Source organism: Balaenoptera ricei, chromosome 2, assembly GCF_028023285.1.
Source record: "Balaenoptera ricei isolate mBalRic1 chromosome 2, mBalRic1.hap2, whole genome shotgun sequence".
Taxonomy (NCBI): domain Eukaryota; kingdom Metazoa; phylum Chordata; class Mammalia; order Artiodactyla; family Balaenopteridae; genus Balaenoptera; species Balaenoptera ricei.
The window spans coordinates 139,856,491-139,880,995 of NC_082640.1; the positions used below are offsets into that span (position 1 = coordinate 139,856,491).

Sequence of the window (24,505 nt, forward strand, 5' to 3'; positions counted from 1 at the left end):
TGACATATTCCTGGTTTTCTTTCTCCTTCCAACCATTTTTCTCATGAAAGTCACTTTTCCGTGACTTTTCCTCTTACTCCCACTTAACTATGAATACCGGGTTTTCCTAGGATGCAGTCACCAGCACCCTCTTTTCTTTCCGTGGTTTCTCAGGGAGCCTATCCTCATGGTTCAACTACAGCTTTATACTGACGGCTCCTCAGCTGACATCTCTAGCCTGGACCACTCACTCAAGCTCACTCCTGAATCTCAGGAGTGTTCACGGGTGTAAGCGAAGACACATAATAATTCTCCCTCTACCCTCTGAGTTCTTGGCTGAAACCCCTGTAACAACAACAACAACAAAAACAGATTAACCAGAGAAAACCAATCCAGTTATTAACACGTGCAGCACGTAACATGCAGGAGAACCTAAACCAAAAGTAACTCAAAATGGCAGCTTAGAATTCCAGCTTACAGAGCATTTTCGACAGAGAACAGTACATTTGTAGAGAAATAACAGGACAGAGCAGTTTTAGTCTTCCAAGGGCGGCCAGCTAAGGAGGGAAGATAAATACATGGGAGGAAACTAATGGAGTAAGGTTTGTTTGCAGATTTCTCTGTTGCATCTCTGGGCTGATGAGAGTCTATCTCTAGTAAAAGGAGAATTTATAACCCGCCTTTAGGCAAAAAAAGGGGAGCTTTTTCTGGGTTTGCTGCTTCTCAATTGCCTTCAGCTCAGAATAATTTTTATGTCAAAGAGGTACACCTATTTTGTGGTGACATATTCTGGTTTCCTTCACATTTACATCAACCATCACCTCATTTACATCAACCATCACCTCAAACTCAGTAGGTCCTGAACTTGATTCCTCATGTTCCCCAGCTGGGTCATTTGTACCAGTGCTCCTGTTTCTATGCCTGCATCCACCATTCTTCAATTCTCTGATGTGTGACATTCCCGAGGTCACCTTTAAGCCATCCCCAGCTTAACCCATGCTGAGTCCCACCAGCTCTGGATTGTTTCTTTTAACTCTCTCTGGCCTCTGGCCTCATGTTAAGACTATTTCAATCATAAGTGACAAAACCCTAACCCAACCTGGATCAAGCACCCAAAGGAATTTATGGGCTCACATATCTGAAAAGCAAGACATTTTCAGGAATTGTCTTTTTCTACCTCTTGGCTCTGTTTTCTTTGTGTTGCTTTCATTGTCAGGCAAGCTTTTCTCCTGAGTATCAAGTATGGAAGGTGAATGCTTCGTGCTCCCTGTATAGGACTAAGGAAATTCCTATTCATTCCTATTCCATTTCTACCATTAAAATTGAGCTTCACTGGCCTGCTTTTTGATTTTAATGTTAAATCATGAAATTCCAGAGCCTGACCTAAAAAAAAAAAAGCGCAAGTCTTCATAATTAACAGAAGAGTCTCAGAAAGAGATGGAGGAGATGTTCTCTCCCAAGGAAGAATAAAGACCTCTCTGTATTTACAACTTGTTAAAAAAGATCTGATCAAACGGGGCATTAAATTGATAGCATTCATTAGAATATCCAACTTGTCTTTCTATGCGATAGAGACTTCTGTAGATATACCCATGTGTTACCAACTTGTTCTGTTCATTGTCTTCGGAAGAATAATTTGAAAAAAGGGGTCTAGTAAAAACTGCTAAGACTTTAAAAACATGTTGCAAGTTGTGAAAATAACCTTCAAAGAGCAACCTGTATCTCTGATTTGTTGTCTGACTTGATAATGCGTTGGCCTGGTAATAATGTTGACATTGCCACCTCCGCATTTCTGAAACCATATGAACTCTTGCAAATATTCTAGGCTCTATGAGCCATGTGTCTCTGTCATAACCATTCAGCTCTACGCTTATAGCACCAGAGCAACCAGTAAGCAAATGGGTGTGGCTGTGTTCCAATACCACTTTATTTAGGGACACAAAATTCGAATTTCATATAATTGTCATGTGTCATGAAATAGTCTTCTTTTGATTTTTCAATTATTTAAAAATATATAAACCTTCCCCATCTCTCGTTTGCACTGAGTACTGTACTAGAACTGTCTTCCCCCATTTATTCATGTGGCTAACTCCCTTACCTCCTTACATCTCTACATTTACCTTCTCAACGAGGCCTAACCTGACCATCCTGTTGAAAACTGCAAGCTGCATCGTTTCCCAGTGCCCCCACTGTCCCCACCTCCCCTCCTATTCCTCTTATCTTATGACTTTCCCATAGGACTTACTGCCTTCTAAAATATGAAATAATTTACTTATTTATAATTATATTGCTCATCTTCCCTTGCCAGATGGCAAGCTCTCCAAGGGCAGAGGTTTCTGTGTAAAGTTCACAGGTGCATCCAAAATACCTAGAAGACTGCCTGGCACACAGACAATATTGAACAACTTTGTTGAATAATTAAACAGATGGATTAATGACCTGTCAACCCCCTGGTCAATTATTAGATTGGAGTTCAGGTCGTTTGATAATAAAAGTCGACTTCCCCTTCTTGATGTAAATACATAGAGGGCTCAGTCTTCAGAAATGGGAGGGTCTAAGATTCACTTCTTGTTGGACACTTCATTCAAGATAGGCCAAAGGACTCCTTCAAATGCAGGAAAAAAAGACAAAATGGTTTGTAAATAAAAAAGAAGTTGAATGCTTATAATCTGCTATACGTCTTTTCCAAAATTAGCTTTAACCCCTGCTTGCGTCTGGTGGTCCCTGTAGCCTTCTCTGTGTCTGAATCCTCTTCCAATCTTCTCACACCTGGCGATGATGACCAGAGTTTCAAGTGGCTGATAACTTTGGGCCTGAAATAGACATGGTTAGGAGCAAACAACTTAGTTTTTTTGCACTCAAGAGTCAATTCCAGAAAATAAAATTGAAAAGCTGCTTTCCCCCACTTTTTACCTTAGTGTGGCATGAAAGGTCTTTCTCGATCGGGTCCTTGCCTCTGTCCAAGTCTCATCAGCTGTCATTCTCTCCTACCCTCCAGCTCCCATAAGCTCTAGCCCCTCTGGGCTGTGCTGCTGCTCACTCCTTGCCTTTGTACGTCCTCTTCCCTCAAAACAAGTTACCCTTTTGACTGCATGGTGAATTCCTCACCATCTTCAAGCCATAGTTCATACTTGTATGTCTGTTTATTGCTTGTTTTCCCTCAAGGGCCTTTTAAACTTCATGAAAGTAGAAGCTTGGTCTGTCTTGCTCACTGTTGTCTCTCCAGTGTCTGAAAGCAGATGGGACTGGATCCGAAAGGGTGTTAAATAAAAGTTTTGATTATTACTAGAAGGCAACGAGGACCCACTAAAAGATACTAAGCATTAAACTGTTATGGACAGGTTTTTGTTTTAGAAAATCAGTATCATTGCTGTGTGGGGGAATGGATTGGAGAAGGCAAGACTGGACCTAAGAAATCAGACAATTAGAGTAAGCAAAAATGATGAGGGCCTGATTTGAGGCAGCATCAATGGGGTTGGGAGAAGATGAGGGATTTGAGAGAGACATGAGAGAGAACAGCAGGAATCAATGAACTACTGGATGTTGTAACTTCAGTGAGAGGGAGTAAAGGATAAGTCCAGGTTTCTGGCTTCAAGATTCCGTGGCTGCTGGTGATGTCTGGAACCATCACACAGTATTACCGTTGTATGTTTACCTGTGGATCACTCCCAACGAGTCGTAAAGGGACCTTGCTAAAAGTCTTTGCATTAGCAGTGTTAGAAGAGCACCTATTATGTAGGAGGCATATAGTAACTAAATGAATGAATGAATACACTGAAAATACTAAACAGTTTGTATGATCAAGACAGCGAGGAAAGCAAGAGGTAACTGGCTTCTCACTTGCTTTCTGCCTATTGTACTACTAGGAGGCTGACAATAAAGTTTATTTGAGCGTCGACGTGCCCCGACGTGGCCCCGCCTTCCCAGCCGGAGCCGCGATTGGTGGGCATTGGCCAGCGGCGGCCGTTCCTAAGCCACGATTGGCTAAGGCCGCCGTCATTTCGGAGCGCCCGGCGCCCGCCCGCCCTCTCGCCGCGTCGCCGGTGTCTGTGCAGCCCGCTCCTCCTCGCCTCTCCTCTCCCGGCCGCAGCCCGGGGGACCGGAGCGAGCAGCGGGCACCATGTTCCGACGCAAGCTGACGGCTCTCGACTACCACAACCCTGCCGGCTTCAACTGCAAAGGTGAGGAGGCGGTCCCGGGCCCGCCGCGCGTCCGTGACCTCCCCCCCCCACTCCCCGCCGCCCGGCCGCCGCTCTCTCAGCGCCGGCACCTGGGCTCCCCACCCGGACCGTCCGCGGCCTTGTCTCCCCCGGACTCCTCTCCTCCCGGCCGCCAAGCACCTCTGCTTTCCGCCTTCCTTCCCCGGCTTCGGAGCCCCGTCACCAGCTCTTGCCTTGGCATCGCCACTTTCTGCACTTGCTGAACTCCAGACCCCACGCCCGCCCCCCTCGCCCGCACTCTCAGCGCTCTAGAGGGAAAGTCTTCGCTTTTTAACGTAGCCTTTCAGCCCCGTGGTTCCCGGGTGATTGGGCGATACCTTGAGCACCTGCTGGGGGCCCAGCACAGTGCTGGAATCTGAGGAAGATGCTGAGTAACTTGAAGACTCGTTCACTGCTCCTCGGGAACTAAGGGGTGGGGTGGGGGCAGTGGGAGCCCATCCGGCAGTTTGAGCTCGAGATAGAACGAAGTCCAGGACTGACAGTGTCGGGGCAAGCGCGTATAGGAAAGAGCTAGTGACAGTGTGCGAGTCGTGCAAAAAAAGTTAATAGCACACGAGCGGGGCGGTTGAATAGTAAATGCAAAGGTATTTGGGATTTCACAGCATTAAAATTGTAAAAAGTATTAACATTGCTACCCACTGCTACTCACTTACTACCCACTATTCATTTTCTTCCAGAGGTTTTGGCGTGTGGTAGACTAATAAGTTTGAAAGTGATCAAGCACAGCCTGGGATGTTCAGACCATTTTATAAGTCTCAAGACTTCATAAGGGAGGCCTGAATTTGAATTCAAGCTTGAATTTTGTAATTGAAAATAATTTCCAAGCAGGATAGCGGTGTTTTGTTCATCTCCTGTAGAAGCATGTCAATTTATAGAATCTTGTTTTTCTGCTTTGCCTTTTATGTAACAAAAAAGGTTCAGTGGTAGTAGAGCTTAGATCTGAATTTGAATCTTTGAGCCTCAGGTTTTTTCACTGGTAAAATCGGGCTATTACCTGCCTCGAAATGATGTGGGAGGATTAAATGAAACAACATCTGTACTTTTTCATGAATGCGTTTAATGTGCCATAACAGTAAATGACAATGGTAGTCAGTATCTTCTTTCTGTTTGCCATTTAATTTCTTGTACATTATGATTGCTGTAAATTTAACCTGGCCCAGTCCTTCCTCCTCCTCTTTCCCATAGGAACTGGAATAATAACTGACACTTAAATAGCAAAACTGTGTGCCAGACACTGTTTTTATCCTTAAATATTTTATTTAATCTTCATAACAACCCTATGAGGTAAGTCTTACTATTACTCCCCATTTTGTAACTCAAGAATCTGAGGCCCGGAAAATTTAGGTAATTAGCCCAAGTTCACACAACCACTAAATGTCTGGAGTCAATTTGAATTCAGGCCAGGATATGAACATAAGTTAATCCAAAGTCTGCACTTTTTTTTTTTTTTTTTAATCAGTCATCAATTTTATACACATCAGTGTATACATGTCAATCCCAATCGCCCAATTCAGCACACAACCATCCCCACCCCACCACGGTTTTCCCCCCTTGGTGTCCATATGTTTGTTCTCTACATCTGTGTCTCAACTTCTGCCCTGCAAACTGGTTGATCTGTACCATTTTTCTAGGTTCCACATATATGCGTTAATATATGGTATTTGTTTTTCTCTTTCTGACTTACTTCACTCTGTATGACAGTCTCTAGATCCATCCACATCTCAACAAATGACTCAATTCCGTTCCTTTTTATGGCTGAGTAATATTCCATTGTATATATGTACCACCTCTTCTTTATCCATTCGTCTGTCGATGGGCATTTAGGTTGCTTCCATGACCTGGCTATTGTAAATAGTGCTGCAATGAACATTAGGGTGCATGTGTCTTTTTGAATTACAGTTTTCTCTGGGTATATGCCCAGCAGTGGGCTTGCTGGGTCATATGGTCATTCTACTTTTAGTTTTTTACGGAACCTCCATACTGTTCTCCATAGTGGCTGTATCAGTTTACATTTCCACCAACAGTGCAAGAGAGTTCCCTTTTCTCCACACCCTCTCCAGCATTTGTTGTTTGTAGATTTTCTGATGATGCCCATTCTAACTGGTGTGAGGTGATACCTCATTGTAGTTTTGATTTGCATTTCTCTAATAATTAGTGATGTTGAGCAGCTTTTCATGTGCTTCTTGGCCATCTGTATGTCTTCTTTGGAGAAATGTCTATTTAGGTCTTTTGCCCAGTTTTGGATTGGGTTGTTTGTTTCTTTAATATTGAGCTGCAGAGCTGTTTATATATTTTGGAGATTAATCCTTTGTCTGTTGATTTGTTTGCAAATATTTTCTCCCATTCTGAGGGTTGTCTTTTCGTCTTGTTTATGGTTTCCTTTGCTGTGCAAAAGCTTTGAAGTTTCATTAGGTCCCATTTGTTTATTTTTGTTTTTATTTCCATTACTCTAGGAGGTGGATCAAAAAAGATCTTGCTGTGATTTATGTCAAAGAGTGTTCTTCCTATGTTTTCCTCTAAGAGTTTTATAGTGTCTGGTCTTACATTTAGGTCTCGAATTCATTTTGAGTTTATTTTTGTGTATGGTGTTATGGAGTGTTCTAATTTCATTTTTTAACATGTAGCAGTCCAGTTTTCCCAGCACCACTTATTGAAGAGACTGTCTTTTCTCCATTGTATATCTTTGCCTCCTTTGTCATAGATTAGTTGACCATAGGTGCGTGGGTTTATCTCTGGGATTTCTATCTTGTTCCATTGATCTATGTTTCTGTTTTTGTGCCAGTACCATACTGTCTTGATTACTGTAGCTTTGTAGTATAGTCTGAAGTCAGGGAGTCTGATTCCTCCAGCTCCGTTTTTTTCCCTCAAGACTGCTTTGGCTATTCAGGGTCTTTTGTGTCTCCATACAAATTTTAAGATGATTTGTTCTAATTCTGTAAAAAATGCCATTGGTAATTTGCCATTGGTTGATAGGGATTGCATTGAATCTGTAGATTGCTTTGGGTAGTATAGTCATTTTCACAGTATTGATTTTTCCAATCCAAGAACATGGTATATCTCTCCATCTGTTGGTATCATCTTTAATTTCTGTCATCAGTGTCTTATAGTTTTCTGCATACAGGTCTTTTGTCTCCCTAGGTAGGTTTATTCCTAGGTATTTTATTCTTTTTGTTGCAATGGTAAATGGGAGTGTTTCCATAATTTCTCTTTCAGATTTTTCATCATTAGTGTATAGGAATGCAAGAGATTTCTGTGCATTAATTTTGTATCCTGCAACTTTACCAAATTCATTGATTAACTCTAGTAGTTTTCTGGTGTCATTTTTAGCATTCTCTATGTATAGTATCATGTCATCTGCAAACAGTGACAGTTTTACTTCTTCTTTTCCGATTTGGATTCCTTTTAATTCTTTTTCTTCTCTGATTGCTGTGGCTAGGACTTCCAAAACTATGTTGAATAATAGTGGTGAGAGTGGACATCCTTGTCTCGTTCCTGATCTTAGAGGATATGCTTTCAGTTTTTCACCATTGAGAATGATGTTTCTGTGGGTTTGTTGTATATGGCCTTTATTATGTTGAGGTAGGTTCCCTCTATGCCCACTTTCTTCCTGGAGAGTTTTTATCATAAATGGGTGTTGAATTTTGTCAGAAGCTTTTTCTGCATCTATTGAGATGATCATATGGTTTTTATCCTTCAGTTTGTTGATATGGTGTATCACATTGATTGATTTGCATATATTGAAGAATCCTTGCATCCCTGGGATAAATCCCACTTGATCGTGGTGTATGATCCTTTTAATGTGTTGTTGGATTCTGTTTGCTAGTATTTTGTTGAGGATTTTTGCATTTATATTCATCAGTGATATTGGTCTGTAATTTTCTTTTTTTGTAGTATCTTTATCTGGTTTTGGTGTCGGTGATGGTGGCCTCATAGAATGAGTTTGGGAGTGTTCCTTCCTCTGCAATTTTTTGGAAGTGTTTGAGAAGGATGGGTGTTAGCTCTTCTCTAAATGTTTGATAGAATTCACCTGTGACGCCATCTGGTCCTGGACTTTTGTTTGTTGGAAGATTTTTAATCACAGTCTCAATTTCATTACTTGTGATTGGTCTGTTCATATTTTCTGTTTCTTCCTGGTTCAGTCTTGGAAGGTTATACCTTTCTACGAATTTGTCCATTTCTTCCAGGTTGTCCATTTTATTGGCATAGAGTTGCTTGTAGTAGTCTCTTAGGATGCTTTGTATTTCTGCGGTGTCTGTTGTAACTTCTCCTTTTTCATTTCTAATTTTACTGATTTGAGTCCTCGCCCTCTTTTTTTCATGAGTCTGGCTAATGGCTTATCAATTTTGTTTATCTTCTCAAAGAACCAGCTTTTAGTTTTATTGATCTTTGCTATTGTTTTCTTTGTTTCTATTTCATTTATTTCCACTCTGATCTTTATGATTTCTTTCCTTCTGCTAACTTTGGGTTTTGTTTGTTCTTCTTTCTCTAGTTCCTTTAGGTGTAAGGTTAGATTGTTTACTTGAGATTTTTCTTGTTTCTTTAGGTAGGCTTGTATAGCTGTAAACTTCCCTCTTAGAACTGCTTTTGCTGCATCCCATAGGTTTTGGATCGTCGTGTTTTCATTGTCATTTGTCTCTAGGTATTTTTTTATTTCCTCTTTGATTTCTTCAGTGATCTGTTGGTTATTTAGTAACGTATTGTTTAGCCTCTGTGTGTTTGTCTTTTTTACGTTTATTTCCCAGTAATTAATTTCTAATCTCATAGCGTTGTGGTCAGAAAAGATGCTTGATATGATTTCAATTTTCTTAAATTGACTGAGGGTTGATTTGTGACCCAAGATGTGACCTATCTTGTAGAATGTTCTGTGTGCACTTGAGAAGAAAGTGTAATCTGCTGTTTTTGGATGGAATGTCATATAAATATCAATTAAATCTATCTGGTCTATTGTGTCATTTAAAGCTTCTGTTTCCTTATTTATTTTCATTTTGGATGATCTGTCCGTTGGTGTAAGTGAGGTGTTAAAATCCCCCACTATTATTGTGTTACTGTCGATTTCCTCTTTTATAGCTGTTAGCAGTTGCCTTATGTATTGAGATGCTCCTATGTTGGGTGCATGTATATTTATGATTGTTATATCTTCTTCTTGGATTGATCCCTTGATCATTATGTAGTGTCCTTCCTTGTCTCTTGTAACATTCTTTATTTTACAGTCTATTTTATCTGATATGAGTATAGCTACTCCCGCTTTCTTTTGATTTCCATTTGCATGGAATATCTTTTTCCATCCCCTCACTTTCAGTCTGTATGTGTCCCTAGGTCTGAAGTGGGTCTCTTGTAGACAGCATGTATATGGGTCTTGTTTTTGTATCCCTTCTGCAAGCCTTTGTCTTTTGGTTGGAGCATTTAATCCATTCACGTTTAAGGTAATTATCGATATGTATGTTCCTATGACCATTTTCTTAATTGTTTTGGGTTTGTTTTTGTAGGTCCTTTTCTTCTCTTTTGTTTCCCACTTAGAGAAGTTCCTTTAGAATTTGTTGTAGAGCTGGTTTGGTGGTGCTGAATTCTCTTAACTTTTGCTTGTCTGGAAAGCTTTTGATTTCTCCATCAAACCTAAATGAGATCCTTGCCGGGTAGAGTAATCTTGGTTGTAGGTTCTTCCCTTTCATCACTTTAAGTATATCATGCCACTCCCTTCTGGCTTTTAGAGTTTCTGCTGAGAAATCAGTTGTTAACCTTATGGGAGTTCCCTTGTATGTTATTTGTCGTTCTTCCCTTGCTGCTTTCAATAATTTTTCTTTGTCTTTAATTTTTGCCAATTTGATTACTGTGTGTCTCAGCGTGTTTCTCCTTGGGTTTATCCTGTATGGGACTCTCTGTGCTTCCTGAACTTGGGTGGCTATTTCCTTTCCCATGTTAGGAAAGTTTTTGACTATAATCTCTCCAAATATTTTCTCTGGTCTTTTCTCTCTCTCTTCTTTTTTTTTTTTTTTTTTGCGTTTAATGTTGTCCCAGAGGTCTCTTAGGCTGTCTTCATTTCTTTTCATTCTTTTTTCTTTAGTCTGTTCCGCAGCAGTGAATTCCACCATTCTGTCTTCCAGGTCACTTATCCGTTCTTCTGCCTCAGTTATTCTGCTATTGATTCCTTCTAGTGTAGTTTTCATTTCAGTTATTGTATTGTTCATCTCTGTTTGTTTGTTCTTTAAGTCTTCTAGGTCTTTGTTAATCATTTCTTGCATCTTCTCAATCTTTCCCTCCATTCTTATTCCGAGGTCCTGGATCATCTTCACTATCATTATTCTGAATTCTTTTTCTGGAAGGTTGCCTATCTCCACTTCATTTAGTTGTTTTTCTGGGGTTTTATCTTGTTCCTTCATCTGGTATATAGCCCTCTGCCTTTTCATCTTGTCTGTCTTTCTGTGAATGTGGTTTTTGTTCTACAGGCTTCAGGATTGTAGTTTTTCTTGCTTCTGCTGTCTGCCCTCTGGTGGTTGAGGCTATCTAAGAGGCTTGATGGGAGGCTCTCCAAAGTCTGCACTTTCAACTCCTACTTCAAGCAGGTCAAGTAACTTATAATTTTGGAGTTAAAAAAAAAAATTCCACAGGACTGTTTGTGAAGAAGGAAGTGTTTTACCTGTTAAGCTGGTGCTTCTCGTGATTTATACGGTGTTTTTATTGCAGATGAAACAGAATTTAGAAACTTTATTGTTTGGCTCGAAGACCAGAAAATCAGACACTACAAGATTGAAGACAGAGGTAATTTAAGAAACATCCACAGCAGTGACTGGCCCAAGTTCTTTGAAAAGGTAATGAATTAGAAACTAAAGTAAAACATACAGGGAGCTTGTCTAAAAATTATATGAAGACAGGCAAGCTTAAAATTACTGTGTTCTTTTAAAATAAATAAAACTAATAATGATCAGTGTTAGAAAAGCTAGACTTCAGGGATTTAACTTTTTTCTTACCATATTTTTTTGTTTTTAAAGCAGATTATATTATCTCTTCCTACCAAGCATTCAGTATTAGATAGAAATAGTATGGTGAATCATTAGGCATGAGGGTGGAGGGGAGTATAGAGTAGGCTGAGGGGAGAGGTAAGCTCATGTGCCGTAAAGAGTTTGAACTTGACCCAACTGGGGAGTTGTCACAGTTTTAGGTGATGTGACTGGACTAGTTTCCCACCCCTCACCTTTCCCAACCAATCCCTGGTTTTTCAGAACTGTCAGCTTTAAGGTTATGTAGCTGGAGAGGAGGTGCTTATCCCCAGTACTTAGATGTGTGCCTGACATACAATAGAGAGACCTGTTTGTTTCATGAATTTATATATTTGTGTGTGTCTATTTGTATACATATATGTGTATGTATGTAAATGAATGATATATCAATATTCATTTCTGCATTTTCTCTATAGCAAAACTTATTCTGTATTCACATCCTTTAGGGCCCTGTACCTGACTAGCTCGCTGCCATTGAAAACTAACTTTATAGACTATTAACTAATAAAGGTAATGGCACAAGTAGACACTCAAAAAAAGAAGAAATAGTTTTGTCCAGAAACACTGAGACTTCTTAAATAAACAGTGACACATATTCTCTAAATAGTAAAAATGACAAAAATCAGAATTTTTACATTACACTAAAAATAAAGCAGAGATACAGTTAGAGTATTATATTAAAATAAGACATTATTGACACACTTGAAAACTAAGATTATGTCTTGTTTTTGCCTATATTTAACATACACAGTTGTCCCTTGTTATGTACAATAGAAATAATCCTAAAAAGATCTGTGTGTATTATCTTATTTTTGTGCCTGGAATAACTTTCCTGTTGACCTAGTTTAATTTTAGTAATGTTTTTGCAGAAAACAGTTGTTTTCAAATTAGAATAAAAATTACATTTTACAGCATCATTATTTACATTAAACATTTTTATTGGCTCTGTTACTTTGATGAGATCTCTTCCTTTAAGAATATGAAAAGTAATGCTCACTTTGGCAGCACATCTACTAAAATTGGAACAACGATATAGAGAGGATTAGCATGGCCACTGCGCAAGGATGACATGCAAATTCGTGGAGTGTTCCATATTTTTAATTGAGTTATTTGTAGTGAGGTGGATGGACCTAGAGTCTGTCATACATAGTGAAGTAGGTCAGAAAGGGAAAAACAAATACCATATGCTAACACATATATATGGAATCTTAAAAAAAAAAAAAAAAAGGTTCTGATGAACCTAGGGACAGGACAGGAATAAAGGCGCAGATGTAGAGAATTGACTTGAGGACCCAGGGAGGGGGAAGGGGAAGCTGGGACGAAGTGAGAGAGTAGCATTGACATATATACACTACCAAATGTAAAATAGATAGCTAGTGGGAGGCAGCTGCATAGCACTGGGAGATCAGCTCGGTGCTTTGTGACCACCTAGAGGGGTGGGATAGGGAGAGTGGGAGGGAGATGCAAGAGGGAGGGGATATGGGGATATATGTATACATAGAGCTGATTCACTTTGTTGTACAGCAGAAACTAACACAACATTGTAAAGCAATTATACTCCAATAAAGATGTTAAATTAAAAAAAGAATATGAAAATTGACTAAATTTTCATTTACTGATGTTTAGGTACCTAAGTTTCTAGTTTTATGAATTAGCGGATTGTGTAAGTTACATACTGCCTCTGACAATGGGCAAGTTTATTAACCATTCTGTGGCTCAATATTGTTATCAATAAATGGGGATAACAGTGGTATCTATCTCATAGCAGTGGTACGTTTGTTATTGAAATATACCTATGTACCTTTTCACAGAGGTGCCTTGCCCATAGCAAGTGCTATATGTTTATTAATTTCCCTGCCTCTACTACTATTATTGCTACTACTGGATTATTTTCCTTTGCCCTTCAAGAGTGTTTTTGAAAATTTTGATAGGCTTCTTAAGACTTTGAAATATATTGTTAGGATTTTATATTTCCTTATATTACGTCTTATGATGGCCCACTCACGTGTACAAGACAATATAGAGTTCCACATGTGGAAGGGTATTGAAGAATATAAAAAACTTTCTGATGAAGAACACCCAGAAATGACAGTAAAGTAGTATAACCTAAAGATAAATGTATTGGAACTTACACAGATATTATCTTTCAAGGTGGTTTCTTTGGAATGATGATGTCATTGCCTAAAGCATATTTGGAACTTCTTTTGCAATTACTTTTAGATCAGGAGACATCTTTTGAATATCTTTAATATTGACAGTTTTTTTATACTTTGAACATGGATTTGCTTTTTGCATCATGACTAAATCTTGTGAATGAGGTGCTTTTTTTTAAAGCAGGGGAATAAAATTTTTGGTTAGAAAATAAGTTATGGCTAAAAAGTGCTGATTCATTAATTATCCCCCAAAGGATTTCCAAAAAGGAGTTCCGGAAGTTTTGAGTAACATCATTGTTGGTGGAATTAGATTTTAAGTTCCTAAGAGACTTATTTTAAGGACATACTCATTTGAATATGCAGCTTCTGACATTTATTAAAAACGCTTGTATGTCACATGGCTTACTCTCTTCAGAAGTATTTCCACGATATGAAAGCTAAGGTTTAGATAATAATTGGTTTTGTGTTGTTTTGTTTTGTTTGGGAGAAACAAAAGTCCTTTTTATTTAGACTTTTTAAAGTCCTTTTTATTTACCTGCTCTGTGTATTGAGACCTGGAATCAGAAAGTATAGATTCAGCTCCCCAATTTAAGTCGTGTAACTGTCAGCAAGTGTTGACCTCTAGGCGTCGGTTTTCTCATCTACGAAATGAAGTTATTCTACATCAGTGGTGCCCTATCTGGAATCTGCAAAAGTAAAAATTTCAAAAAGCATGATGGGCCTACTTCATTATTTTTCCCTGAGTGGTACACTTAAGTGTTTCCTTCCTTTGGGTTATATAATTGCATCAAAGGTTTAGTAATGTAAATGGTTATAAGAAATTCTTAGAGATCCAAACTAAGGTCTCTTTCAACTCTACCATTTTTTTATTTTGTGACTTTATAGTAATAATGAAACCAGACTTTTTGTTCCCCTCACAGTATCTCAGAGATGTTAACTGTCCTTTCAAGATTCAAGATCGACCAGAAGCAATCGACTGGCTTCTTGGTTTAGCTGTTAGACTTGAATATGGAGATAATGGTATGTTTTGTGGGGAATGTGTGTTTTAAAGAGAGAGAGAGGAAAGGTGGGAAAGGAGTGTAAAAATGTAGGGAACTTGCCAGTTTGTCTTACATTGTTTTACCTTTGGTTCATTTTAAGTTTTGTACCTCCTCATCTCACTTTACAGCATCTGTTTAAAAATTTACTTTTTGTAATTATTCTCCTGTATCCACCTCCCAAATTGTCTAGGAAAGAATTTTCTTTTCTAAAATGAGAGAGTCTCCTTACTATCATAAGATATTAAAAGCACTGGTTTCCATTGGTATTTAGATTTTTCTTTTAGAATTTGAAGATCATGTCTTCTGAAGAAGAAGGCTAATTGAATGTCTTCTCACAATGTCACATTACTTTGGTGAATTTGCCATCTTTCTGTCTGTACCTTAACCTTTCAAGTTCACTTGTTGCTGCTGTCCCAGAATTGATAGGATTTCAAGTGTTGGTTGCAGCAGGTAATTTCACAAGAGACTGAAATATACATCTAATGCAAAGGTGCACTATAGGCCAAAATATATTTATTATTAATGTTTAGTGTTATTTTATTACAGATACTTGTATCATTGGAAGGTTTTAAATGTTAGTACCTATAGTAAAAATAGCTTTCCAATAAACTGTTTTCTCTCAGGCCATTTCATTTTGAAAGGCCTGCTAACATCTGAATGTAATATCTGATTATCTTACTTTACCTCCATCCTCTGCATTTATGTTGTTCTCTTTCATGGGACTGTCAGTTCCGGTCCTCTTAATCATTTACGTTTGAAGCCTTTTTAATGTCTTTGGCCTCTCCCTTTTCCTCTCATTCTGTTCCATCCATTTTTCCCTTGTCGTATCTTTCCTTCTCCATCCACACTGCTGTCGCCCTAATTCAAGCTCTTGCCACTTTTTCCTGAGATTATTGGAATGTCTTTCATACTAGTCTCCCATCTATGTCACCCTCTAGTCTCATCCACATGGCCCACCAAGCTAATTTTTTGAAACATAAATGTTTTAGAATGCTACACTTTGTTTCCAAACGATAGTTCCTTTTATATATTCAGAAACCATTGCTTTCCCATTTAACTCTATAGCTTTTTAAGTCATTCGCCACTTTCCATTTTGCTTATGTCTTACTTGCCCCACTAAATTGTAAGCTGATACTCAGCTTTGTTTCCTACATGGTACCTCTATTAGTTTCCTGTTGCTGCTGTAACAAATTACCACAAACTCAGTGACTTAAAAGACTGTTTATTATCTTACAGTTTTGGAGGTCAGAAGTCCAACATCTGTATTAGGACTGAAGTCAATTTGTCGACTGGGTGGGTTCCTTTTGGAGGCTCTAGGGGAAAATCCATTTCTTTGTCTTTTCCATCTTCTAGAGGCTGCCTGCATTCTGTGACTCTGGCCCCTTTATCTTCAAATCTAGCAGCATATCATCTTCTAAGCTCTCTGTGATTCTGCTTTCATTGTCACATCTTCTCTGACCTTCCTGCCTCCCTCTTATAAGGATGCTTTGATTACATTGGGCCCACCTAGGTAATCCAGGATAACCCCCATACCCCCAATTTCAAGGTCCTTAATTTAATCACATCCACAAAGTCCCTTTTGCCATGTAAGATACCATATTCATAAGTTCCAGGGATTGGAATATGGACATTTTGGGGGGGGGGAGCAGTCATGATTCTCTCTGCCACAGTACCTGACATAGTTTCTTGTGTACAGTAGATGTGCTTATCAACTATAAATGCTTGGTAAATTCAATATATGAATGTTTATACATACTGGTGTGGAGCATCAACCAGCTGTTTTTTTGCTGGTTCTTCAAACTTAAGTTTCAGATGCCTTATGGCAGAAATCTTAAGGAAAGCTCAAAGACTTTTTCTTTACTATGGAGCCTTTAGCAAAATCTACCTGTTCTGGTCTGAGTTGGTAGGAACTCTGTTAATTTGCAACAAAGTATTTTCCAGCTTTTCAAGTGTTTTTCAGCTATTCCCACATAAAATTATAGTCACATCTCAATTTATTTCTGTTTTACCCTTATTTAGTCCATTTCTCCCATTTTTATAATACTTCAACTTAGGTTACCTAGGTTGTACCAAGAACAGTAGATGCCATATGATTGTGTATCCTTGTAGTTGACTGTAAAGTACAGTTTCTTCTCAGTGATAGCATGGTCTTTTTTTAATGTATTAAAAAAACTGAGTTTGTATGAGAAACATTGCCCCTTATCGGTAGGAGGCACTGCTGTGCTTTTATGGTTTTACATTAATAAGTTGCATTCTTCTTGACTTTTCAGTTATTTTAAATTTTTATTCTTTGATAAAACCATTGTGAATTTTTATTGTTTGTGCCTTAACGTTTTTTAAAGCCTTTTGCTAGCTTGTCAGTTAAGGTGATTAAAATCTGACTTAAATTCTTTTAACTTTTTTGACATAATTTTAGATTTACAGAAAGGTTGCAAGAATAGTAAAAAGAATTTTTTCATATTCAGATTCTGCAGATATTATTAACATTTTACTTCATTTGCCTTATCCTTCTCTCTCTCTATATATATACATACTCCTAATTTTTTTCTAAACCATTTGACACTAAGTTGTAAATGATTTCTCTTTTACCCTTATGCGCATTTCCTAAAAAAAGTCATTGTCTTACATAGCTACAGTACATTTATCAAAATCAGGAAATTAACTTTGATTCTTTACTGTTATCTATAGATGAGATTCACATTTCACCATTTGTCTCAATGTTCTTTATGGCATAAACAAGCAAACAAAAACCTTCAAAGCAGTCCTGGATCACGTGTTGCATTCATTCTCCTTAGTCTCTTTAGTCTCCTACAGTCTGGAATAGTTACTCAGTCGTCATGCTTCAGGACATAGACATTTATTTTGTAGAATGTCCTTCAGTTTGAGTGAGTCTGATGTTTCCTCATGATTAGATTCAGGGTTTGTAGTTTTGTTAAGAGTAACACAGAAGTGATGTTGTGTTCTTTTAAGTGCATCATATCAGGAGGCATGTGTTGGTGATATGCCTGAATACTGGTCATGTTATTCTGATTACTTGGTTAAGCTTTCTTCAGTGTAAAAATTACATATCTTGTGGAGAGATATGAGATGATTTCTATATTCTTCTCCTCTTCAAACCTTAGCTTTAGTATACATTTGATGATTTTTGCCTGAGTCAGTTATTATGTTGATTATGATGACTAGAAGGTGTTTTTCTAATTCCATCATTCCTCTACATTTATTTTGTGTCTTCCCACTATAAGGAAGAGCTTTCCCTTCTCACCAGTTTATGTTTGTTTGTTTATTCATATCAGTGTAGATGTGTGGATTCTTATTTTACTCAGTGGGTCTTAATCCTTTTTTGTCATCGTGTATTTTGATGTTTACATTGTTCCAGGTTTGGCCAGTAGCTCCTTTAAGCTAACTCCTGTCTGATTTAAATTTTAATGCTTTTATTTTCCCCTTTTTTTTTCCATTAGCAAATCATATAAGCACTATAGCCAAAGATGGCATTTTGGGCATTAAGTTTGGTGAATTACTATTAAATATTTCTATTTGTAAAGTCTTTTAAAATATTATTATTTAGTATTTTTCAGGTAAAAGTAATAAAATCTCCTTTTGGAATTCTGCATTTTAAGTCTCCATAAAATAAGTTTAGGTTTGTATATGATGGTGTATTTGAAGTGATTTTTTTAGAAAGTAAGGTTTTTGGTTTTGTATACAGCATTCACAAGATTTGCAAAGAAACTTCTTAGTGTGTTTGTATTTAACCTCATGTGACCTATACTTACCCTTCTCCCATTCTTCTACCCCTACCAAGTTTGAGAGGAAGCTGAAAAGCAGACTTTCTCTTCTAAAATTTAGATAGTGTTTGAAATGTTTTACTTTAAGAAATGTTACTGAAAAGATATTTGTGTCTGATAATCATTTCAGCTTAATTAAAAAGCTAGTCACATTCTCTTCTAGTAGATTTTTTTATTATAGCATTTTTTTTTTTTGAATGCTTGAGTTGTCTTATGCTTATAACCAGTTTGGCTCAGTTAAATTCAGTAAATAAGCAACGTTTGTTTTACCTTAAGTTGAAGCTCTACAAATTGTATTTTTGCCTATTTTTACAGCTGAAAAATACAAGGACTTGGTACCTGATAATACAAAAAACGCTGACAATGCAGCTAAAAATGCAGAGCCATTGATCAATTTGGATGGTAAGTTTATAAATGCATAAAAATGATCATCAACGTTTTTGGTTTCTTGAATGTTTTTTACTTCCTAGAATGAAGTCTGGGTTTATTTGGTTTTAGTAGATTAAGAATGTTTCATGCAGACAACATTTGTGTTGATATTTTATTCTCTATGCTGTTTTTTACTGTCAGTTATAGTGTGCTTTCTCCCTCCTCTTGTAGCTGAATATCTGAAACTGCTAAATATCTGAAAATGCTCTTCTTTCATCTGCTCATAGTAACTTGGGGGTTTTGATTTTATTTAATCATGGTGGTGATTGTTTGCCTTCCTGGGTGCAGAAAATATATTTTCTAATCTAATGACAGTATGAGACAAGTGTTAAAATTTTTCATTGTTTTAAGTCCCAGATGTCTTTAAGTAATTCTTTCTCCTTTTAAAAGTATTAAGATTCTAATTACTTAGATTATAATATGTTAAATATTCTTTCACTGACTGATTGTGACCTGTAATTTATGAGTTACCCTTATGAATTAATAAGCTGCTTGGATGCTCTAGAGCTGCTGCTTGGAGAAAAGGTTTTGGGAAAACTGTCCATTGAAGGGAACCTGTGTATTAAAATTAATAGCTTTGGGAAGAAAGGTTAATTAATAGTGTTACATAAATGGGCCTTGCAGAGAAAGTTACAGAACAAACCTCATGTGAGTTAATTTAGTCAGTTATTGGATTGTTCACTTTGGTTGATTAGTAGGAAAACCATTGATCTCATCAATTTACCTAATTTACCCCATACTGCTTTTGTCAGCAGCAATTTTAGAAATTAAAGAGATTTGTTGTTACTAGAAAATAAAAATATTTTTTTAAGTTTATATGTTTGCATATATGTTTGTAATTACATGCTTGCAGAGCTTTAAGTTTCCATTTTTAATCTTTTATAGTAAATAATCCTGATTTTAAGGCTGGTGTAATGGCTTTGGCTAACCTTCTTCAGATTCAGCGTCATGACGATTACCTGGTAATGCTTAAGGTCAGCTTCATATTCTTGATTCTTGACAAAAACTCTGTATATAATTTTAAAAACTTCGTTTTCTAAAAATAACTGTGTTTGATATTTAAATCTATGGTAGAATGAGTAAAATGTTGGAGGAATGTGGGACATAAAGCAGATTTCTTGAATTCATTGGTTTTAGATTACCTAACAACTAATATCAAAGAGTGTTTACTGTGTGCCTGCCACTGTGCTAAATCCTGTGCACAGATGACTCCTTCAGTCCTGCCAACAATCCTAGAGGTGGATGTTAGTGTCTTTTTAAAATATGTATATGAAGAAACTGAGACTTAAAGATAATAGATAAATAATGTTCAAGCTGACATTGAAAATGATAGTCAGGATTTTAATCTAGGCACTCGACCTTATGGTCCATTCTTTTTCTTCTTTTTTTTTTTGGCCGCATGGCATCTGGGATCTTAGTTCCCTGACCAGGGATCGGACCCACGCCCCCTGCATTGGAAGCACAGAGTCCTAATCACTGGACCGCCAAGGACGTCCTGGTCCATTTTTTTTCCTATATCACCCCACTTCTGTTTAATCAGTCCTTTTAAATATTCATCATCTGTATTCATTAAGATTGTGGAAAATGCCAAACTAGTAATGGTGAATTTGGTCAAAAACATACCCCCAAATCTTTTTGAGGAATGAATGTTTCTGTCCTCCAAGCCCCTTACAGCAGGGAACCTGATGGCCTAAAAGAGGCCTCTTATTTCTGAGTGGAAAAATATACTCATGCTTCAGAAGATTTATGTCGAGTAATTATGATAGTCTAGTGGGGTGAAGGGGAGGGGCAGGGGAGTGGTACTTAAGATACCAGACTTGGAAGTTATTTTAGAAATTATTATTGATTTTATGAGAAATTAAAGAGCTTTAAATTACTTTAAACTACTTTGCAGGAAATTGAATAATTTCACTCTACCCACAAGAGATCATAATTTATTCTCCTTTTTAGAATTGTATTTATTAAATGACAGTTGTAATATGGGAAGACTGTTCTATTCCTAGATTACTATAATTCTCTATACTGAATCTGAATGTTAACTCAGATTTTCTCAACTCAGATTGGACGCCAAGAGACAAAAGTTGTTTTTAGTGAAATTTAGCTCTTTGAAAGGCTTGTTCCTTACTCAGGCAATTATAGAAATTGCTTTGGAACAGTTCTACAGTGGTTATGTCAGCTTTAATCATAAACTGAGTGAGAGGAGAACAGACAATGCTAGCATATTTGGGGTGCTAAAGTACAATATAAGTCAGTTATAATCAAAAGCTTTATAAAATTCTAATCCTAGCATGTTTGTCCTTTTGAGTTATTTTAAGAAGCATTCAAACAATACATGACAATATGGAAAACATCCATATTGCAGCTGTGAGAATCAGTACATTAACTGTTTGGCAACTGGACTGTGTAAATACATTTGCAATCACTGTTAGATTGGTTTAATTCTTTTTCAGATGTAGCATTTGGTTTGTTTTTATTAAAAATAATTTTTCAAATTTTCACACTTATCTTGGGGTTGTAACTGTCATCCACTAATTAAAATTCCATTAAAAAATCTTACTTTTTAAGTGTGTGCAGGTGCGTGCATGCATTTGTGTCTGCAGTGGTAAAATGCCTTGCTAATGAAAAAAAAACAATGTGTCCTTTGAAAGATCTGAAAACATTTTACTGTAATAAAGTGAAGAAAGCAGGGACAGTGTGCATGATATGCTACCCTTTGTGTCAAAGGTGCATGTTTGTGTGTGTGTGTGCGTGTGTGCACTTGCATATATCCCTGAGCATGCTTGTAATTTGATAGAGGCCTTGTGAGTATACACAAGGATCTGGTAGCAATAATTGTTTTCTGAAAGTATGGCTGAGGCTTGGGTAGAAAGGAGACATACTTTTTCGCCATGTATCCTTCTTTATTTAAAAAAATTTTTTAGCACCCACAAATTACCTATTCAAAAAACGTAATTGTTATGAACATCATTCCACATTATTAAATACTAGAAGTGAAAACTTTCATTACAGTAGCTATTATTTTTATTTTTAATTTGCTGGGGAGTTTGTTAATGAATTAGGTATTTCTAATTTCATCAAATTGGGCATCCTTATTCTGTATTCTCAGAGAAGAAAAGATAACAAACAGCTGATAAAAAGTAAAAATACTATTTTGGGATTTCTTAGGCAATTCGCATTTTGGTCCAGGAGCGCCTGACACAGGATGCAGTTGCTAAAGCAAATCAAACGAAAGAGGTATGCTGTTTTTTTAATTTAAATAAATTCTAAATTAATTATTACTGAAAGTTTCTTTTGGTTGTCATGAGTTTGAACTTTGCCTGAGAATGCTTAAGATATCTATTCTGTGTTAGAACTGCCTAGAGAAAGAATAGCTTACTTCAGTGGGATTGAATTTGATTATGAAGCAAACTGTATCCAGTCATTTTTGAGTGAAAAGTGAACTTCATGTTTATCTCACTTCATTACTTTTAAGAAGCCTCCAATAGCATATCCACAGTCTACCAGTTCAAAACTACCGCATGTGCCCAGTTCAAGTTTATTTAAAAGAACTTTCACTTGTGAAATTTACTGGGTTATTTTGACTAACTGCTAGAAAACAGGACACACCTTCTCTTTTTTAGTAATTCATTTTCTTTTCTACCTAAGTCTTTATCTTCACCCTTTTATTTCTTCAGAGAAATCTCAGTTTATTCTATTTCCTAGCATAAATCATAAAAAAGTAACTTGTTAATAAATCTAGGATATTTTTAGATGAACTGTCCAAGAAACCCAAATGTCCCTGAAGTCCTCTTGACTATGGGTCAGTGCAGAGAATGTCCTCAGGGGTTAGCAGCTGCAGGTGTCTGATAACGCCCCTTCCTGCTACACAGATGAATGTCTTGGGTACAGTCCACATTCTGGACCCTGGGCCTTCTATTGTGCCTCCCTCACCCTCCAATTCCCCAATGTCTTTTGTCCTCTGATCCCATCTTTATCGAAGCCCAACAGCATTAAGGTTATTAATGCTGGGGCAGTGTAGTCTCCTCTGAAAGACGCTCAGTTTCTTTTAAAGGTTCTTATTGGCTTATTAATTATGTATGAATCAGGCCACTGGAAATTGGATTAAAGATCAGCTTATTTCACCCACACTATAGAACAGACAGTAAATTGTTCTGGCATAATAAAATCATTCATCATTCAGCAAAATTATGCCTTTGGTTTGGAAGGCAGTGCAAGTAAGGCCATAGCCAAATCTCTTTGCTCTTGATTGCAAAGTAAAATTCCGTTTATTTTCAATGCTCCAAATAAATCTGAACTTTAATGTCATCTCAAAAGATACTATGCTATAATAATACAGTGGACGAGTTCTATAGTTGAGTGTTCCTGTTTGCAGTTGTTCATAACTAGCATTTGGGGCGTGTGGTCATCTTCAGGGGTGCCTGTTCCTAGGTGGTCTGTTGGCAGATAAAGGGAGAACAGAACCTCTGGTACCAGACTGACACAGAAAGCTACTCAAGTACAATTCTACTCTAGTTTTTTGCTCACAGAATTTTCATACCCATTTGTTTCTTCATGTATATAATGTATTACTAGTGATTTTAAAGCATTTTGAGTCTGGGTAGATTTGCATTAATAATTAGGCAAGAAGTGAGTAGTGACAGCTTAGCATTTGTCATGTTGAAAGTATAGTGACTTTTTAAAAAAACTGGTAATGATTTTATACAGTATAATCAGCAGAAAGTCTAGACTGCCTGTCCTCGTTTTTCTTTGATAGTTATTGTGAACTTTATACAGGTTGGCGCCACCATAGGCACCATCTCTGGTATATCTGTATGCAGGTGCTGACTGGTTAGCTAAATGGTTTAGAGTCTGTTCATTTTCCTAGATGACTTCAAAGTAACTTTTAAATGAACTGTTGAAAGTTAATATATAGATAATCTGGTAAACATCATGCTTGCAGAAAAATGTTATGCATATTTTAGATTTGTGCAGTTCATAAAGACAAATTAATGTGCTCCAAAAGTAAACTTGCTTGAGAAAAGTCATCTTAACAGTAGTCCTATTTGCCCGGTACACTGCTGCTTACTATAACTAAAACGGGACAGTAGCAGCCCTGCTCAACCTTCCTTCCATAGCAGTAGTGACAGCACTTCTGCAAAAAGGAGCTATGCTTTTATATGCCTGGTCTTAAAGGATTGGATGTGTTATGGGACTAGCTGCCCACTACATGTAAAGGCCATTCTTTCCTAACTAGTTGTAGTAGGAAAAAACTCATAAAAAGGCAAATTTAAAGAGAAAATTCTCAGGCACCTTGCCACTGCAGCTAAAAGGGTTAAAATAACAATAGCTAGCTGCTTTTCAATTTGAGGTGAGAAAATGTGAACGTATAACTAACTATAGTCTGATTTTTGTCTTTTTCTAAAGGGCTTGCCTGTTGCTTTAGACAAGCATATTCTTGGTTTTGACACAGGAGGTAAGTGATTTTTGTTTTGATTCAAACTGTTTTTAGAGACTTACTTAGTGAATATTTGGGGGAAATGAGTGAATAAATGCAAACGTTATTGATTAATGCAGCGTTTCTTATGAAACAGATGCAGTTCTTAATGAAGCTGCTCAAATTCTGCGACTGCTGCATATAGAAGAGCTCAGAGAGCTACAGACAAAGATTAATGAAGCCATAGTAGCTGTTCAGGCGATTATTGCTGATCCAAAGACAGACCACAGACTGGGGAAAGTTGGAAGATGAACATTTTAGGATTTCAGCTTCTCACCTACTTAGTACAGTTGGGAACCATGTACGCTTTGGCATGTGTTTGGAAGTGTCATGTCTTCAAGGGAAGAATTCCAGAAAATTGACCATGTTCTAGAGATTTACCATCACTGCATTTTCTTCAATAAAGTTGGGAAGGTGATTTTTTTGTTTTTTGA

The 24,505-nt window shown here is 37.3% G+C and overlaps 1 protein-coding gene and 1 non-coding gene across 2 annotated transcripts; both read left to right on the forward strand.

Moving 5' to 3' along the window:
* Window positions 1-3,989: 3,989 nt before the first annotated feature.
* On the forward strand, window positions 3,990-24,489 carry RTRAF (RNA transcription, translation and transport factor). Its single transcript, XM_059914235.1, has 8 exons — window positions 3,990-4,160; window positions 10,881-11,005; window positions 14,268-14,367; window positions 18,485-18,571; window positions 19,484-19,572; window positions 21,764-21,832; window positions 24,002-24,050; window positions 24,169-24,489. The coding sequence occupies exons 1-8, from the start codon at window positions 4,100-4,102 to the stop codon at window positions 24,321-24,323; spliced, it is 735 nt and encodes a 244-aa protein (XP_059770218.1). The 5' UTR covers window positions 3,990-4,099; the 3' UTR covers window positions 24,324-24,489.
* Window positions 12,184-12,293, forward strand: LOC132361162 (U6 spliceosomal RNA). The gene has a single exon (XR_009501473.1). It is a non-coding gene; the product is annotated as a U6 spliceosomal RNA (small nuclear RNA).
* Window positions 24,490-24,505: the final 16 nt, after the last annotated feature.